Source organism: Gouania willdenowi, chromosome 14 (assembly GCF_900634775.1).
Source record: "Gouania willdenowi chromosome 14, fGouWil2.1, whole genome shotgun sequence".
Lineage (NCBI taxonomy): Eukaryota > Metazoa > Chordata > Actinopteri > Blenniiformes > Gobiesocidae > Gouania > Gouania willdenowi.
This window is the reverse complement of record NC_041057.1, coordinates 3,019,617-3,039,120: the sequence shown is the minus strand read 5'-3', so window position 1 is coordinate 3,039,120 and position 19,504 is coordinate 3,019,617. Positions and strand designations below refer to the sequence as shown.

Genomic DNA, 19,504 nt, shown 5'->3' with positions numbered 1-19,504 from the left:
GAAATAATTAACAAACAAATCCAAATAAAATAAAATAAAATAAAATAAAATAAAATAAAATAAAATAAAATAAAATAAAATAAAATAAAATAAAATAAAATAAAATAAAAATCATGAGACCTACAATCCAAGATCAAAACTTGAAGCAAAATATTTAACAATAAATACATGAATAGCTGAATAAATTCAAACCCATGGACCAAGATCAAAACTTCAACTAAAAAAATAAACAAACAAACAAATTAAATTAAAATAAATGATGAGACCTTTGATCCTATATCAAAACTTCAACCATAATAATTAACAATAAATACATAAATAAATGAATGGATGAATAAATCGTCAAACATATGGTCTAAGATCAAAACTTCAACTGAAAAAACAAACAAACAAACAAACAAATAAATTAAAATACAATAAATCATCAGACCTATGATCCATGATCAAAACGTGAACCAAAAATAAATAACAATAAATGCATAAATAAAAATAAATAAAAATAAATTAATGAAATGAAATAAAATATAATAAAACAAAATGAATAAATAAAATAAATGAAATATAATGAAACAAATAGATAAATAATCAAACCTATGATCCATGATCAAAACTCGAACCAAAAATAATTAACAATAATAATAAATAAAAATAAATGAAATGAATTAAAATACAATAAGATAAAAATGAATTAAAATAAAATAAAATAAATTAAATTAAATTAAATAAGATAAAATAAAATGAATAAAAATAAATGAAATGAAATAAATAAGATAAAATGAAATAAAATGAATAAAAATAAATGGAATATATATATATATATAGATAAATAATCAAACCTATGATGCAAGATCAAAATTTGAACCAAAAATAATAATAATAATAATAATAATAATAATAATAATAATAATAATAATAATAAATGAATCAGACCCATGCTCCAAAGATCAAAACCAGACGAGGTCACAGATGTCTCTTTATTAATATCATTAATTACATTAGTCTCTGATGTTAGCATTATCACCTAGTAGCACACACACACACACACACACGCACACGCATGCACACACACACACACACACACACAGTGTGTGTTGATACTGACGCACACACCGAGCAGCGTCCGTTCACACTGAGGAGCTGCAGCCGCATTTCATGCACCGTGTCAGGCACAGGAGTCCACAGCTGTCCGCCCCTAACACTATGAGGAAGCTGTAGGCACAGAGGTACGGTGGGTACACTGGGTATACTGGGCTGTTATGTTAGCTACCTAGCTAGCTGTGTGGGTGCACTGTGCCTCAGTAACCGTGCTGTGTCGTGCTAACAATTAGCACTGATGCAAAAATACCAACCTATCATGTTAAGAAACTAATGAACAGTGGTTTTCAGTTGGGTTTAAAGCAGCTGTCGAGGGTATTGCTCACGAAAAGGCCATGAATAAGCATCTAATGGGGGGATGCTAAGCTAAGAGCTAATGCTAACCATCGTTATGCTTTGCATTTCCAGGCCTTTTAAACTCACTTTGTGCTGCATATGGACAGAAACAACCTGTGTCTAGAAGCTAACGAGGTGCTAAATGTGTGAGATTTGTAACTAAAAGGCAGAGAAGTGCATTTTTTATTAGCTGTAAGTGTTATTTTGGGTGAAGCAGAGCTGTCCCTCCTCCTGACCTCAGCATGTATGAATGTGGGGCTTCTTATTATTATTCTAACAGGTAAATAAATATGTCAGGGTTTGATCATCTAATGGGTACCTCTGATGTGTGACCCCCAAACTAGGAATGTAATTTTATACTGCTAAAATATCACTAACCATGTCCATTAAAGCACTGGTTCTCAACCCCCAAAATAAAGGTTCCAGAGTCAGTAAAATGATGGTTCATTGTTCTATGAATCTGTGAGAACCACATTTATTTATTCATCTGAATAATATCCACTGTTATCCAGGAAGTTTAGTATTAATTGGGCCGTAGTATCTTGATATTTTTTTCTGAAAATAGCAATATACGATGTAAATCTCGATAATTTCATTTCAAGTAAAGTCTTACCAAAAAGACAATTTAGGGTTGAATTCAAAGGCCACACAGGTACATTTACGAGCAAACATCTGCACAATATGTGCCTCTTTAGTCTTTTTCTCCTTTAACGGACAGCATGTGTGAGTGAGTTCTGTTTTAGGGGAAGGTCTGGGTTGGGACACCCTCAGTAATCCATCTAATCTGTGCTTTTTGATGCTTTTTGTGAAGTAGTGAGAGCAGCGACTCTTAAAACAAGTATTTTAATACAAAATAAGTTAGAAAATATTTATATATATGTATGTCGATAGAAAACTCTATATATCTTGAATTTCGATATATTGCCCAGCTCTAGTATATAGTCATCTTAAAGATTTAAATCCTTGTTTTAATCTGAAATAAAATGGGTTAAAAGTGACCAGAAATGGTGGTGAAATAGGATTTTAAAAACCACAGAAATTGGTTAAAAGTTGCAACTGCGTGTGGCCAAAAACAGACAGAAAAGGTGTTTTAAAAAAAAAAAAAAGGTTCAAGATGTCAATATTGGAACAATTAGTTTAAAATGGCAAATAACAGATCGTGAATGTGGTTAATTTGGCAAAAATAAGCATGAAATATGGTAAAAAGAGGTTAAAAGTGACAATAATGGGTCAACATACATATGTGACATTAGCTGGAAAAAGTGGTGGAAAGGGTTTATAAGTAAAAAGTAAAAAAAAAAACCTACGAGTTTCAAAAAAGGAATTGTAGGCTAAATTATTCCTTAATCTAACTAATTAAAAAAGACTTTAGAAATAGTTTTTTTTAAAACTCGTTCTTCTCATGTGGCTATGATCTGCCTTTATGCTGCTATAATCTTCTATTAAGCTGAGTTTTCTTTGGTTTATTATTCAGCAGATGTGTTTGTCTTTGTGCAGTGTGAGCATGGCAGATAGAAAAGGGAAAGCAGCCACTTCTATTAAAACACTCCCGAAGAAAGCACAAAAGGAAGTGAAGAAAAAGGTATGGATTGCATCATTTTTTTTTTTCTTTAATGCTCGTGTAGGCATTTCACTGTTTAAGTTTTGACTTTATTGTGATGGACAGCAATGAGAAGACGTGAAAATGTTTGTGGTTTCAAGGAGGACGAGAAAGCGGCGGAGGTTTTTGAAGAGTTTCTGGCAGCGTTTGAGAGCAGCGAGAAACGGGGGGTGAAAACCTTTGTTCGTGGGGGCATCGTCAACGCAACGAAAGGTGAGCAGCAGCGTTATTTCACAAGGCTTTTGGCGTTTTCTCTGTTAAAGGTATTCTTTATATATTTAACTAATGCTTTTTACACGGTACATTGGCTAAGTTTTTCTTCCCTGACCAACAGACAATGTTTTTTCTGCTTAAGTAGAGCCTTGGATTTTCCACGAGGACGGAAAATGTGGAATTCACGTTCTGAAACAGAAAAGCAATCAGAACTATTAAAAAAAAATACATTAAAAAAATCAGACAATAATAATAGGGATGTAACGATTCACTCAACTCTCGATACAATTCGATTCACTATACTGGGTTCACGATACGATTCTCTCACGATTTATTTTACAAAATGGGACTGTAGACAAATGATGATATAATATTAAATATTCCTTTATTTTTTTTTGAAAACTCTGTACTATTTTCCTTTTATTTTTCATTGTCAAAAGAATCCCTTGATAAACTATTCAAAACAATGCAATTTAACTAGAAATAAATCTTGAATTAAATAAATAAAGGACTAATACAAATGAAGAAGAAGCCTATTAATTTAAATTCTAGTTCTATAGTAAACAATGCAAAACTGCATAATAGTTCTTTTTCTTTTTAAAAGTGCAACTGAAAATGTATTTTGTGCCTTAACAATTGGACTTAAAAAAAAATGTTGTTTGGACCAGCAGAGGGCGCTGGTAACCCAGTGGTTGGTTAGCATGCAGATATTCTTGCAGTGAAGAAGAGATGCTATGCTAGCACACAGAGCTAATAGAAAAATGTGACTTTTACAGATATTCACGTAATATTGCAGATATTCTTTCGGTGCTAAAGGGGTAAGGAATCATTTATGAACATGTTTAAGAGTAGAAGGCGGCCAGAAAGAAAGTAGTAGCAGATTCCGCCCGCCGCCTACGCTTCTTGACAAGAGAAGGATGAATATATAGCGCCCTCTGCTGTTTAAAAAAAGTACTGCGATTCAATTTTCAGAGTATCGATGTGAACCGTGATACCTATGAATCGATTTTTAACTGCCTTGCGATTAATCGTTACATTCCTAATAATGACGCAGAAATAGCTGACGTATATTTTTGGACAATATCAAATTTTTACACCCTATTTTTCACTCAGAAAACAGGTGATTGAATGTTTGACAAGCGCAGAAAATGGACAAATATGTCAAATTGTTAAAAAAAACAAAAAAAAATGGTATTTCTAGCAAAATGTAACGGAAATAAACATGACACGGACTAAACGCTACGTTTCCATTATTCTTGGAAATGCGCAAAATCCAATAGCGCAATAAAAACTTGTGATGGAAACGCTGGAAAAAAGTGTGTGAATTCTGAGTAGAGTGACTTTTGTTTGAATTTGTTTCTAGTTTTTAGCAACAGGAAGTTTTGGTGGCTTTTCTTCACTATTGTTATTGTTTATTTTTTGCTCAAAGCCCAATAAGGAAGTTAATAAAAGCACAGATTCAACCAAAACAAGCTTAACTCAACAACTTTCACAGTTTTCTAAAAAAGTATCATCTGTAGTTCATTCTAATGCTTAATAAATAGTGAAGTCTGTTTCTCTGATTCAACGTTATCTGTCCAGATAACTTAATGTTTAACAGGAGCTTTTGTGTTTATTTTTAATCTGTTTTCATGCAGAGGAGGAAGATGCTGAAATCAAGAAGAGTAAACTCTACCGACCCAGTACAAAGTACGCCCCGGAGCCCCAGCATGGCTCTCCATCAGCTGACTGCAGAAAGTCTGTGAGTTCTCTCTCAGGCTATGGTTACTCTGTGATCCTCAGCTTTACTTCAAGCAAGCAAGAGTTTTTATTTTTTATTTTTATTATTTAATTTACAGACGTTCAAAAGAAAGCCAGAAGGAAAGAAGAAGAGTAATCTTGAGCTGTTCAAGGAAGAACTTAAACTGTAAGTCGGTGCTTGTGTGATTTAAGGGTCTGTTGCTGACTGTTTGAGGCACATGTGAGTGTGTTTTAACGTGTGTGTGTGTGTGTGTGTGTGTAAATGTAGAATACAAGAGGAACGTGAGGAGAGATATAAAAGGAAGAAAACAGATCCTGGATCAGCTGGTGAGCTGGATCTATCACTAACAGGAAGATCACGTAGGTCTTTAACTTCCTGCTGCAGTGTTTTTAATCGACGACTCCTGGTGTGAGTTTACAAGAGTTCTGTTTTCCATCTTTTTTCAATCTTTAGTTTTCTACGATGATCCTGCATTCCCAACCAGCACCAACCTTTACATCAACTGCATCAGTCCCAAGGTATATAAAGTTTAAATAAAAATCAAATACCGGTAATACATTTTATGTTTGTGGAGAGGGAAGTGGTGCTGCATCATATGTATTTACGGTGGTAAAAGCATAAATTAACAGTACAATAAGGTTTAAAATGTAAGATATCTCTGCCAGTTTTGAATAGTAGTTAATAATAAATGGTATAAAGTTGTCAAAATCACTGCGTTAGGTTTATCAGTAGCGATCAGGCACAGGACAGAGGCTGGCAGCTGACACACAGAGAGAGAGAGAGACAGTTTATGATAGAAATAAACAGCATAAAGTTGCAAAATAACCACGTTACGTTTGAGTCAGAATACAGACATGACCATAAAAAGCTGTAAATGGACTGATATGCAGACGTGGAGCAGTGAGGAGGAGACTTCAAATGGAGATGGAAACTCGTCTGTTGAAACTGATCAAAATACACAGAAACCTCCGTTAACATGAGCAGCCCTCCTACCTGCCCGTTCTGATTGGCCAAATCGTTTAAAGAGCACCCTCATCAGCCAATAGGGTGTGGCCTATGTCACGGAGCCTTTACGTGGATTTTTCAGGGGAAAACTGCTCAATTATTGGAATGCGGCCAATACAGCGGTGCGTTCAATAGCCTGGAAAATACGGTCATTACAGTTTGGATATTTTTATTGATTAAAAAGCACATGTAAATAAATGAAAAACACACCCTTTTTTTTCAGAGAGAAGTTTGTAAGTAGTACGGTAGCTTTTTACAGAAAAAAGACAGATGTAGGGAAACTATGGGTTTATTTAGTTCTTAAACTTTGAATATAACATAAAACAAAATGCAAACTGCTACCTTTAGCAGAGCACAAAATAATAAGTTGTTGACAAAAATTTTGGGGGGGAATTTTGACCTGTGGAATAAGTTTTTTTGGGGACATTCTTGGCTGAATTGAGGGCCAAATGTCCCGTGGCCCTTGCTAATTTCCGACACTGTTCTTAACCGCTCTGACGCTTGTTTTTCAGATGAACGAAGAGATGCTCTGCAAGAAGTTCTGTAGATACGGGCCCCTGGCCAGCGTGAAGATCATGTGGCCCCGAACAGAGGAGGAGCGAGGCAGGGTCTCCAACAGAGCCTTCGTGGCCTTCATGACGCGGAAAGACGCAGAGCGCGCGTTGGCTGCACTCGACGGTAGAGTGGACTCAGACTCTCCAAAACATGCATTCCTCATTAGGGTTTTCCACGGGAACTTAAACTTTAGAATTTTCAAAAACATAAACATTGCATGGGAATTATTTATTGGCATTTCCAAACATTAATATTAGCATCCATTCAAAGTAATACCATTTATAAAAATACACAACATTTCAACAAGGTACAACGGTGTATATTTTGTGAATAAAGTTGAAATTTTTATGAGAATAAAGTGGCATCTTAATGAAATCATAATTTTATTAAATTAAAGCCATAATATTTTGAGATTAGTCGTAATTTTATGACAGTAAAATTGAAATACGAACAGGATGTTGTGTGTGTTTCGGTCACTCGTGCATTATGGAGAATGTGGAGCATTTAGTGAGATTATGTTTGTCTTTAGGTTTCACATTTGGTGAAATACTGAGTCTTCTGGAGCATCATCACCACTGTCATCAATTTAAGGACTTATGCAGACGTTTGCGTTTGTTATGACGAAAGAACCCGACTGATTTAACTTTTATTTTATTTTTTATTTTTATTTTTTTTATTTTTATTTTCATGTGGCCCTAATACGCTGTCAAAACAATTTTCCATGTAACAGGGAAAAACGAAATTCACGGTTTGTCCTTAACAGGGATGTTAAATAATGTGTATCAGTTATTTGAAATGAATCCTAATTTCTGGTTAATAGTAAACAATAAATAAGTTTATATTTTTTTTAATATTCCTGAAATTCTAGAGCTTAAATTCCTTTGGAAATTTACCAGGAATGTTCTGCTTGTTTGCCATGTTGTTCCTTGTTAATCCAACCTCTGATCTTGCAGGTAAAGTTATAATGGGTTTTGAAATGAAGCTCGGTTGGGGCAAACCTGCCCGCATTCCTCCTCAGCCCCTCTACACACCTGTGGGGTTGCGGATCGCCCCCCCACCGCCGTCCGGGCTCCCGTTTAACGCCCAGCCCAGAGACCGCTTCCGCAACGACTTCACCAAACCGTTAGGAATGTCCAAATCCAAGCTGGACAAGGTAAAAAAAACATCACAGTACCTGAGAGTGTTACAATAACAGCTGAAAAATACACAATTTATCAAATGTTACAAATGCATTTGACTTTTTAATCAGTGTTTTTATCCAATCTTTAATTTTTAATGTAGCGTTAAAGACAAAAACAAGTCCATTTAAATATGTTTTATTCACTCGTGCATTGAATGCTGCTGTCCTCTAAACTTTTTGTATCGTGCACGTTTCATCCGTGCATGTTCTCACTTTGTCATTTATTTTCACTTGATGCGACTTCACAACCAGACTCTGTCCGAAGCCGTTGTCAAAGTGGTTATTCCATCTCAAAGGTACACACACACACACACACACACACACACACACACACACACACACACACACACACACACACACCTAAACAAACCCAATTTGATAACAAAAATGCATCAAATTACTCAATAAAAGCACGACTACAAAACTACACAAAATGTGAAAAATATACACAAAAATGCCCAAAATGATGGAAAAATAAACAAAACAAAAGCAAAAATACACAATATGACTCCATAAACACACAGAAAGACTACTCTAAAACAACTAAGACTCACAAAATGAAAGAAAAAAAACACAAAATGACAGAAAGATATACTAATCGACAATAAAGATTTGCAAAAATGACAGAGAAATATAAATATCGACCATAAAAGTATGCAAAAATGACAGAAAAATACACAAAATGACTCCATAAACACACAAAACCTGCTCCAGAACAACAAAAGCACACCAAATGAGAGAAAAAATATATGAAACGAGAGAGAAATATACAAATTGACAATTAAAATATGCAAATATGGTGCAGAAGAGGAAAAGTTTCTTTAAGAAGTGTTTTTACTTCATTTTTACTGTGATATCTAGTCAAGTGATTCAAGTGATGATGATGATGATGATGAACTCTTTTTCCCTGCAGGAATCTCCTCTTCCTCATTCACAGGATGATAGAGTTTGTGGTGCGTGAAGGTCCCATGTTTGAAGCTATGATCATGAACAAAGAGAAGAACAACCCTGACTACAGGTAGATCCACAGCAGACGCCGCTACAGCTTGTGTCAAACTCATGTCCCGGGGGCAAAATTTGGCCCTTTGGAGCATCCAATTTGGCCCACAGGAGAAAATATAAATGACAGAGAAAACATGAATCATTGTTTGAATGAAACTCAACAATATTTGCAGGGACAGGAGCTTATATCGCATGATTGCAGCTTTTTTTTTTTAGTGTTAAACAGTTGAAAAAAACTAAATTCTTACAATTTTACTCAAGTTGTGACATAGTATTTCTCTTTATTCAATAGAAATTGGTCAAAAAATCTAGGAAATTCAAAGCGAAGATCCTGTTAGGACTGATATCTGTGGGTTTCTTACATATTTAGTATTTTATGTATATAGTTTGTCATTTATACATATTTTTTACACAAGGCTCGACTGATAGGCTTTAAAAATAAAAGCATAAAAACACACAATTACACAGCATTAAAACACACATTTAAAACAGTGATAATGTGCTGACAGAATTAGTAATAGTTCTTGCAGTGAGTTTGTAATAATTTATAGATAATTATCTGTCTATCTCTCTATAAGTGCAAACTAGGGCATAATAATATTGAATTTACTGATTTTCCTGCATAAAATCTGCGGCCCTCTTGAAATCAAACCGTTCCATATTTGGCCCCTGAATCAAAATGAGTTTGACACCCCTGCGCGACAGGATTAGCTCATGTTTGTGCTGCTCCATGATGTCACAGGTTTCTGTTTGACAACAAAACCCAGGATCACGTGTACTATCGCTGGAAACTCTTCTCCATCCTGCAGGTTCGTCTCCTCTGCGTCTTCCTAAAAAATTCAACTTTTTGTTTGTAAAACGCACGTAAATGTAATCAATCGTCCAACAGGGAGATTCTCTGACCGAGTGGAGGACCACAGATTTCCGTTTGTTCCGAGGCGGCTCCATGTGGAGACCCCCCAGTCTGAACAACTATGTGAGTTGCAGTGAAGAGAAAGCGGAGCTGGAGGACGTGGTTTCCTTTGAGGAGGAGGTGAAGAAAGGACAGCTCAGAGCGGAGTAAGTCTGTCTGATGAATGCACTTCTAGGGCCTCCGAATATCCGTGATCGCAGCAAACGGACGTGAAAAACAGATTTTATTTATTTTATTCTCCTCGTGATGCATTTACATGCTATGTTTCACCAGGTTTTTGAATGTCTAGAAAGTGTGACAAATGTGTCAAATTCCACACATAACCTCGTTCAAAATCGCTTGCTACATGTTATGAATCAAGTAGTGATCGTGTTATCTTGTGACTGAAAAACGACATTGATCTGAAGTGTGTTTTTAATATGTTGCTTCAAATTATTATGACTTCGGATGATAAAAGGCTCTGGTACAAGGACAGGTTTAGCTAATGGTGTATTAGCTGAACTAATGATCAGTTTACCTGGTGACACATCACAGCAGAAGCATCTACAATCACACGGCTACACATGAGTGTGATTCTCATCATATCATCATTTCTCTGGGTATACTACCTGAAAAAAAGTCGTCTGAATAAATAAAACCTTAACATTTTTCAAAATGAATTTTAAAAAAAGTACTTATCACGCAGAAGTCGTGGGTAAAACTGTCAAACTGATCAGCAGACACCTCTGAGGAAGACTGGCACTTGACAGTCGAAAAATAGTCATAGTTGGAAAAAAAGTTGTTTGAATAAATGAAACCTTAACATGCTATTATAAAAGAAAACAAAATGAACTTTCTTGAATTATTGAGTGGCTGAGGGCTAGCAGTGTAGCTAACGTTGCTTTTGCGACGTAATCTTGCGTGATTACAGCGCAACGATCCTGATTTTGTAAATCATCTGAAGCATTTACACTTCAAAATTAATAAGAGTAGTTGTAAGTGTAGCAAACAAACAAAAAACGTCAAATTTTGCTCATAATCTCATTCATCTTGTGCTACGTAATCACACGGCTGCGCGAGATTTCGTGCAAAACTTGAGGGTGATTTGCTGCTGGTTGGCAGCATTTCACTGAAAATGTATTTGGAAATGGCTTTTACATGCACTAAATCCTCACTTACATGTTTTTGGGATCATATCACACATTTCTATGGGATTTTTCCTGTTAAACGAGTAGCTGAGGGTTAGCATAGCAGTGTGGCTAACTTCGCTCTCGCAAAGTAATCTCACATGATTAGAGTGTAACACTCCTGATTTTGGAAATCATGTCAATCAAACAGAATGTAAAATAAAGGCGTTGTTGTGTATATATCATACGTTTCCATAGGATTCTTCCTGTTAAACAGGAGGATGAGGGTTTATTGAGTTGGAAACAGAAAATTCTTGCTAAGTTATCTCATGTGATTTCAGTGGAGCCCCTCCAGGCTTCTGTAAATGTACTGTATAAATCTGAAATTAATAACAGTATCTGACTTGACTAACCCTTTTTTTTTTAGCATGTTTGATACGATTTCTGGAAGTTTCATAGTAAAGTCATATAAACATGGAAAGACAATGAAACGGAGAAGTGTAAACCCTGAAACGTGAAATCAGAGGCCCTACATTTCCTTTTAAAGGTGGACTTTAGTTTCAATGAAGTGGGATTGACGTTAAAAACTCCCCTCAGACACAAGCAGAGGCTGGAGAACATGCTGAAAGATCTGACGCCGAGCAGGGACGCCATCGCTGATGTCATGGTGTTCTGTCTGGACCGAGCGGACGCGGCTGAGGAGGTGGTCGGACACATCACCGACTCCTTCTCTGTGCCCCACACGTCCCTACAGAAGAAGGTCAGTCTGCTTCTTCTTTTACACCACGTGGTCCTCATTCGTCAAGCGTTCGTACGTTCAGATCTGAGCGTTCCACGGGCGTTTGACCAAATTCACGCAAGCCTCAGTATTTATTAACTGTGACGTGAGCGTTCGCTACGATCAGATCTGAGCTCGTGTACGATAATCTGAGTAGATTTATGGAGCAACGTTGATAAATGAGGGCCAGTGACTTCAGGTTTGACCTTCATCACATCACAGATCTGTGATTGTTCTCTTCGCCACAGATCGCACGTCTCTACCTGGTGTCGGACGTCCTCCACAACTCATGTGCCAAAGTCGCCGGTGCTTCGTATTATCGCAAATAGTAAGAAAGTTTTTTCTTCCACCCTTACTCCAATGATTTCATTTCTTCTCACGGTCTCATTCCATCTTTGCAGCTTTGAAACGAAGCTGACTCAGATCTTTGGAGAGCTCAAAGCAACTCATAAGAACATCCAGGCCAGGCTGCAGGCAGAGCAGTTCAAGGTCAGTGTTTTTCTAACATTTTAGGCTCAAGTCCCTCTTTCTCTTATTTCTGAATCCAAGTCCCCTCCTTATGTCCGACTACAACTATAGATCATAATGGTGGAATGAACCAGTGATAACACATTTTAAAGTAGAGCTGGGTAACTTCCACACAGCGGGGGCCACAAAAATGTGTTTGTTTGATATTTGTTTGAATATCTGTTTTGATATTCATTGTTATAATGACCATTAACACAGGAAACAAAGAGTTTTTACAGTTATTTTCTGTGCTTTTTGTGCATTTCTTTAATCCTTTTGTTTTTATCCATGTTTTTATGAGTCATATTGTGTATTTGTGTTGTCATATTTAATTGTTTTGGAGTAATGTTTGTGTATTTCTGTTGTTTTGCTTGCTTGTTAGTACTGTGGGTTTGCAGAGTCGTTTTTGTTTTTATTTTTTTGTAATTTTGTATATTTAATCATTTTGTGTGTTTTGTTATTTGACGTATTTTTGTGTATTACTGTCCTTTTTTTTTTTTTTTGTGTGTGTGTTTTTTGAGTATTTTCTATATTTTTCACAGTATTTTCCTGCAATGTTGTAATTCTTTGTATGTTTTTAATGTGTTTTTGCTTTTGTACGGTATGTTTACTTTGGGGGTCGCATAAAATTAGACCAAGGGCCGTATGTGGCCCCTGGGCCGTCAGTTGCCTGTGTCTGTTTTAAAGAATCTCATTTTGTAAATAAGTGGAAAGAAAACCTTATTTTGGATCGTGATCCCATGTTCATATTAAGACATTTTTTTTCTAGAACTAGTCTTTGACCATGTTTGAGCTCAGATATATATATATATATTTTTTTTTTTTTTTTTTTTAACTGCATTTTAGTTCAACTAGATTTATATTTCACAATGTTAAAGTATAGAAATACAGTTGTTTAAGATTGTTTTAATTAAAAAAAATAAAATAAAATATTTAAGAAAAAAAAATGTTTCCAGAAACTTCAGGCGACCCCACATAAGGTCCTGCCCCCAATGTTGAAAAACACTGATTTAGTGTCTCCTGAATAGATTTATTTATATATATATTTTTTAATAATTTCTGGTCATCATGCCTGGGGTGGAACCACTCTCTCTCTCTCTATTACCCCCTGTAGTACCATTGTGTACCCCTAAGGGTACACGTACCCCCATTTTAGAAACACTGAGTTAGCGTGTTTCTCTTGGTCTTTCACCACAGATAATAATTCATTTTTGATCTTTTCTGATGTGTCCACAGCAAAAAGTCATGTGTTGTTTCCGAGCGTGGGAGGACTGGGCCATTTATCCAGAGCCGTATTTAATCCACCTGCAAAACATCTTCCTGGGTTTCACCAAAGCAGGAGAAGAATTCACTGAGACGCTGAAGGTGAAGGTGAGCTTAAAGATCCAGTTTAATCAGATAAATTCATATTCTAGGCCTCGTAGATCAATGAATGAGAGAAAAAGGTGAAAAAGGTTGACATTGTTGCTTGAAAGTGTCAGAAAAGTTTCCTGCATTGAATTGTGGGATGTGGAGTCTCATAGATGGATCCATAAAAGGGTTTTTCCTTCATTCTTACTGTGATTTTTCTCTGTCAAAGTGACTTCCCAAATATTGATCAACAGTGATTTTGTTTCAAATGTATAATTTATACATTTTACACATAACACATTGGAGGCACAAAGCTGCCTGTGAATTATGAATTTGAACCAATATCTCACACACACACACACGTACGTTATGTAGCAAAAACAATGAGCATTCTAGTTGCTCCAGTTTCTATTTTACAGACGTTTATGCAGATCGATGCGCAGAGAGGGGAGGGGTTGGGCGGCCACCAGAGGTCCGCCCCCTAAGGGTTAAATGTTTCGTGGAGTGAGGAGATATTACTGGGAATATTGGGAACAAACTAGAACAAAAATGGAGTCCAACCAATTGTTGTCCTCCTCGTGTGGAGAAGATACACAAGAAATCACAGTAAGAATGAAGGAAAAACACTTCTACAGGACTACACATCCCACAATGCAATGCACCAAACTTTTCTGAGTGTATTTACAGCAAAGATCAAAACAAACATCTCCATTTGTTCTAAGAAACCCAACAACAAAGTATTTGAGGTTAATTTTCTGTTTTCTGGAGTTTTAGCCTCTGAAAATTTACTTTAATGACGCATCTAAAACAGGCTGAGTGGGCGTGTCTGTAGACGCTGGCTCCACACAACAGCTTTATCATCACAGCGATTTTCTTTTGCTATTCACACACTCTTGTTATTGTTTTCAGCCTAAAAAAAACTGCACATTACAGTAAAACACATGGACATTTAAGCGGCTATTGTGATTGTGAGTCCAACAAACGCTGCGTCATGGTGTGTTTATTATCACAGCAGCAGCGGAGTCAGTCAGCTGTTTCAGTTACACGTCAGATCATGTCAATATAACGGCCACTAAAAGTGGAACTGCTCCCTGGGTGCTACACCATGGCTGCCCACTGCTCCTCAGGGAGGGGTTAAATGCAGAGTAGTGTATGTAGCTTTACATATATGACAATAAAGTATATTATATATTCTATATTAAACCACAGTGTTCGTTTTACCTGTGAGGTAGTTTGAGAGGGAGGAGCTTACACTCTTGTAGGGTAGGAGGAGCCAGGATTGTCAGGAGGAGGAGTTTCCATCACAACGCGAGAAAAATCCAACTGTTCCGTTTGGAGCTGAATTTTTACAAAATGTGGAATAAAAAGGGAGGAAACAGAACTTTTTGAACTTTGTCAAAACCATTAGAAAGTGATTTTTTTTTTAATAAAACTGCTCCTTTAATGTTGGAACAAATCCTTTCTTTCAGGAAGCGTCTGTCGATCTGGACGGCGCTCCATTGGACGGAGCGACCTACGACGGGCTCCCGTTGGATGGATCGGTGGATGACCTTGACGGGTGTCCACTGGGCTGGGATCCTCTGGATGGGATTCCCGTGGACGACATCGACGGCGTTCCTTTAGGCTCTGCCGTGGACGACATCGATGGAATGCCCTGTAGGTTCAGTCATTGGTAGAAACAGAATCAGTTTGATGCTATCGCTAACTATTGAACGCTATCTTCTGCTTATTTTATAGTAGACGACAAGAGCCTGTCCAGAGTGCCTTTGTCTAAGTGGGAGAGGACGGATGATGCTGGAGACGTTTCTCACGGTAAAACCATCAACACCGATGGAATTTTTCCTCAATTTTTTCTCCTACAAACGTTTTTTTTTTTTTAACATTTTTTATTTAAAGCAGCAAAAAGTGAGTCCAAGTGGGATGCAGGAAAAGACGCTGACAGTGCAGACGACATGAATGTCAGGTAAGACTTTAGGTCACGTGTCAAACTCGAGGCCCGGGGGCCAAATCTGGCCCTTTAGAGCAGTGGTTCCTCCTTTCTTTAACTTTTAAACCAATGTACCCCCTTATGTCCAACTACTAACATTTTACTCAGAATTCTGTGAAAAAACAACTCGAGCATAATGATGGAATGAATGAGTGATAACACATAAAACAGTATTTAGTTTCCTGTCACTTCCTCCTGATGTGGGACTAAGACTCATCCTTCAGTTCTTTTTATAAATAAGATCCTTTCTATCATTGTGTGTGTGTTTTGTTGTTGTTTGTCTGTTCTTCTTTTTGTTCAGTATGTTTTTTTTCTTATTTTGTGTGTTTTTGTTGGTATTATTTAAATTATTCTCTGTGTGTTTTTGTTGTTGTTTTGTATGTTTCTCTGTTATTTTTGTGTATTTTGTAGTGATCTAGTGTATTTTTTTGGTGTCATTTTATGTATTTTGTTGTTGTTTTGTCTCTTCTTTTTATTAATTGGTATATTTTCTCACATTGTGTGTTTTTGTTGTCGTTTTGTGTGTTGCTGGTAATATTTAGTATGATTATCATTTTTAACTAAAAATAAACTTTATAAAACCACATATTTTTTTAAATGTAGTAGTTTCTCTCTCTCTCTCTCTCTCTCTCTCACCCCCATTGAAAAACACTACTTTATAAAACCCAATTCGGTGCTAAAGAGAAATTAAAATGACAGAAAAAAACATGAATTATCTGAATTAGTTCAAAGAACTGTTAAATATTTTAATAAAAAAATTCAGTATTTTTGAAAAATTAACATAATTTACACCAAATGAAATAAAAATTGGTCACAAAATCAATGAGATTTATAAGAGAAGATCCTGCAGAGACTGATATGTCATTTATTGTTTGTATACAGAGGTGGACTCAGACCATGTAGAAGATGTTATTAAATCACTGATTCTCAACATGTGGCTTTGTGTCTTAATTTGAATTAATATTCTCCCAGAAAACCTTAAAAGGTGGAAACTTTTTAACCCTTTTTAACCTATTTCCTTTGTCTTATTTTTGCTTTTTTCAAAACTTTTTTCAGACTTTAGCTCCTTTTGCCAATAAATATTCAGTTTTTCCTATTTTTTATCAATTTTTGCAGGGTTTTTTGGATACTTTTATCCAATTTTTGTCCTTTTTTTAAATTTTTTTGGGCCACTTTTCATCCAAATAAGCAAATTTTTGCCCAAAAACTACAACTTGTTTCCTTTTTTTCTTACATTTTGTCTCTTTTTGCTCCACATTTTTGCCCTTTTCACTCTTGTTTGCCACATTTTGCTCATTAAAGTTACGCTTTAGCCATTACATACTGTACCACCTGGTTCCTCTTTATTTTTTCATTTTTTGGCCACTCTTGACTTCTTTTGGATCATTTTAATCACTTTTCTTGCCACGTTTGGACTATTTTTGACCACCTGATACCATGTCTGCCTCTAGGGGACAATAATGTTGATATTTCTCACTTTTCCTCCTAAACTCCGCCCCCCCACTTGGGATAAAAACTGCTCCGTATTTGCCCCCTTGGCTAAAATGAGTTTGACATCCCTGATTCTGTGAGTAGAAACAGCTGAGTAATCAAGTAAATACCATCTCCATAGCAACAGTGGGAACTCCCAGGATGGAGACGAGGGCTCAGAGAGCGACAGCAGTGCAGATTCCTGCAGCTCGTCCAACTACAGCAGCGCCGTGTTCCAGAGCTCACTGAGGAGCTTCCAGCTGACGGAGAGCAAACGGAAACGACTCCGAGAGCTGGAGGTGAGCGGAATCGTGCACGTACGACTCCACTACGTGCACGGAGGGTTGATGAAGTAGTGTGTGTGTCTGTCAGGTGAAGGTGATGAAGATCCAGGATGAGCTGGAGTCTGGGAAAAGGCCGAGGAAGCCTGGAACCAGCCTCCATCAGCAGGTGGAGCAGTACAGGAACAAACTGCTGCAGAAGGTGATGAACGTTCTTTTGTTTTTCTTTGTTTCCTGCCACCATGAATCGTAGAATCTCATTGGTCAGCGACTCATTTAGATACAAAAACTATTCATGAGCTCTTTTGCTTTGGTCATTTATGGTAGAATGTGTTGAGGGCGGGACAGGAAGTGACACGATATCAATAATTACAAATTTAGTAGAAATGGTATAAAATACAATTTATTTAAAAAAAATGTAAAACTTGCGAGAACAAGTAAATAATAACTCACTAAAAAAATAAGTAGATGCTTATCAAACTGTTAAATTACATTTTTCAAAAAAGTATAAGGTTTGTTTCTACAACAGATTCTGATTCTGTTAAGTTCTTCATTTCTTTTAAAAAAAGGTTTTCTGGAAATTTTTTATCTCCTGAAGACAAAATGAATCTCACTGGAACCTTCTTAAAGGCTAATTTATATATAATATAACATTTTATTATTCTGCTATATTTTCTGGTTTACGCTCTTGGGTGCTTACCTGGTTGTTGTTGTTTTTTTTAATTTTAATTATAAATATTCCTATATTATGTTTCTGCCTTGTTTTTGTCTTTTTTTGTAGCTGGTTTTGTAGGAGGAATACTTTACAATCTTTTTACTGTACTGTGTTGGTTGAAATTAATAAAATCTAAAATCCTGCCCTATGCTACAGGTCGGGTATGTTACGTACCAAAACAACGCCATAAAATCAGAAAATACACAGCGTAAAAAGTCAACAATGATGATAAATTGTGTCTTATCTTTGTTGTTTCTTATCAAAAGTTGCTCCAGTGTGAATAAAACTCCATATTTTTGATATATCCAAACCACCGCCATTACACATATCCAGCCATTTCACAGTCAAGAAATCCATCCAATGAGCGCTTAGTGCTCATGCGTAAAATGGCTGGTGCCTCCTTTATCCAGCTCTGATTGGCCAGGGCTAAAGCCACTCCCATAGTGTTTGATATCACCCATTTCTACAGGCTCTCAGCTTTCTAACGCTGTGTCAATCATTCTGATCGGTCAAAGCATTGCTGAACTCGACACATGCGTAACACCACCAAAGAGTGGAACCAAAAATAGAATTACACATGGCACAGCAGAAACCTGACTAAAAACGGATATTTGTTTATTTAAAACCAAAGTGCGACACCTAGTGGTCAAACATGAGACTAACAATGATTGGAATCAATTTGACAGACATATTACAGTTACACACCTGTTTTCAAACTTATGAAAGCTTTAGCACAGTTGTGGCAAAATGGGCTTCTGTAGAAAAACGTGCATCTTTGGCCTAATGTTTATTATTATCATCAAACTTACTGCAGTTGATGTCCATACATTAGTTCAATTATTTCTGCTTTTATAGCCTTCGATAATGATAATTGGCTTTATATTTGATGTAAATCTCTAGGTTTTTTGGGGGCGGACTACAGATTTCTGTGTTTAAAGAATGATTTATTGTCACTCAGTATCAGATATTTCCAAAACTTCAGATCATCTGTAACCACTAAGGGTCCTACTTCAATCTGAACAAAAATGAGTCATGTAGGTCATGTAGAAACTTAGAAAAACGTGTGCTTTTTAGAGAAAAGTGGCTGTGGCTTAAGAGGTTAAAACTGTCTTTGGTTGTTACAGGAGTTTCAAAAAGAAGAAGAAAAGCTCGACGGATCTAAATCAAAGTCCAAAGATCGATCGAAGGATGAAAGGAGAAACAAAGAGAAGAGCAAAAAGAACTCAGACGGAGACAGGAGGAGGAACAGCGACGGCGATCGCTCACAGAAATCTAGAAGCATCTCTCCTTCAAAGCACGTAGCACAGCGTTAGCATTAGCCACATGCTAACGATCATCCGTAACCATTGTTTCCTCTCCTCATTTCACTGCGACAGGTCGAAGCTTTCCAAACGGTCCCGACGCTCCCGATCGCCGTCTCCCGTCAGGAAGAAATCACGCTCACGGTCGCCTCATCACTCGCACAAGAAGGCGAAGAAAAGCAAACACTGACTGGACACTGACTGTAATTATATATATTTTTGTTGCATTTGTTTTTAAGATATCCCATAATGTGTCTGCGTTTATTGCTCAACGGCAAATAAATCACAGAATGTGTTCAAAGCTGCTGAGTCGTCATTTTTCATGTTAAAAAAAAACCCACCACCATTTTTTTTTTTTTAATACAGTAT

General features: G+C 36.5%; 1 protein-coding gene across 5 annotated transcripts; it reads left to right on the top strand.

Moving 5' to 3' along the window:
- Positions 1 to 1,088: 1,088 nt before the first annotated feature.
- Positions 1,089 to 19,436, top strand: LOC114475570 (U2 snRNP-associated SURP motif-containing protein-like). 5 transcript variants are annotated; one of them, XM_028466503.1, is made up of 24 exons: positions 1,089 to 1,223; positions 2,929 to 3,013; positions 3,133 to 3,244; positions 4,882 to 4,985; positions 5,083 to 5,150; positions 5,253 to 5,311; positions 5,439 to 5,503; positions 6,503 to 6,668; positions 7,499 to 7,698; positions 7,978 to 8,021; positions 8,639 to 8,743; positions 9,470 to 9,536; positions 9,617 to 9,786; positions 11,344 to 11,506; positions 11,773 to 11,852; positions 11,926 to 12,013; positions 13,268 to 13,402; positions 14,851 to 15,037; positions 15,119 to 15,193; positions 15,278 to 15,344; positions 16,981 to 17,137; positions 17,211 to 17,321; positions 18,959 to 19,128; positions 19,211 to 19,436. In XM_028466503.1, exons 2-24 carry the CDS (start codon positions 2,936 to 2,938, stop codon positions 19,323 to 19,325), a joined length of 2,586 nt encoding a protein of 861 aa, XP_028322304.1. In that variant the 5' UTR covers positions 1,089 to 1,223; positions 2,929 to 2,935; the 3' UTR covers positions 19,326 to 19,436. The 5 variants fall into 5 exon arrangements, with proteins under 5 accessions (XP_028322304.1, XP_028322303.1, XP_028322301.1 ...); XM_028466502.1 differs by having other exon boundaries at positions 5,253 to 5,344; positions 15,281 to 15,344; positions 16,987 to 17,137; XM_028466500.1 differs by having other exon boundaries at positions 5,253 to 5,344; positions 15,281 to 15,344.
- The last annotated feature ends 68 nt before the right edge of the window (positions 19,437 to 19,504 follow it).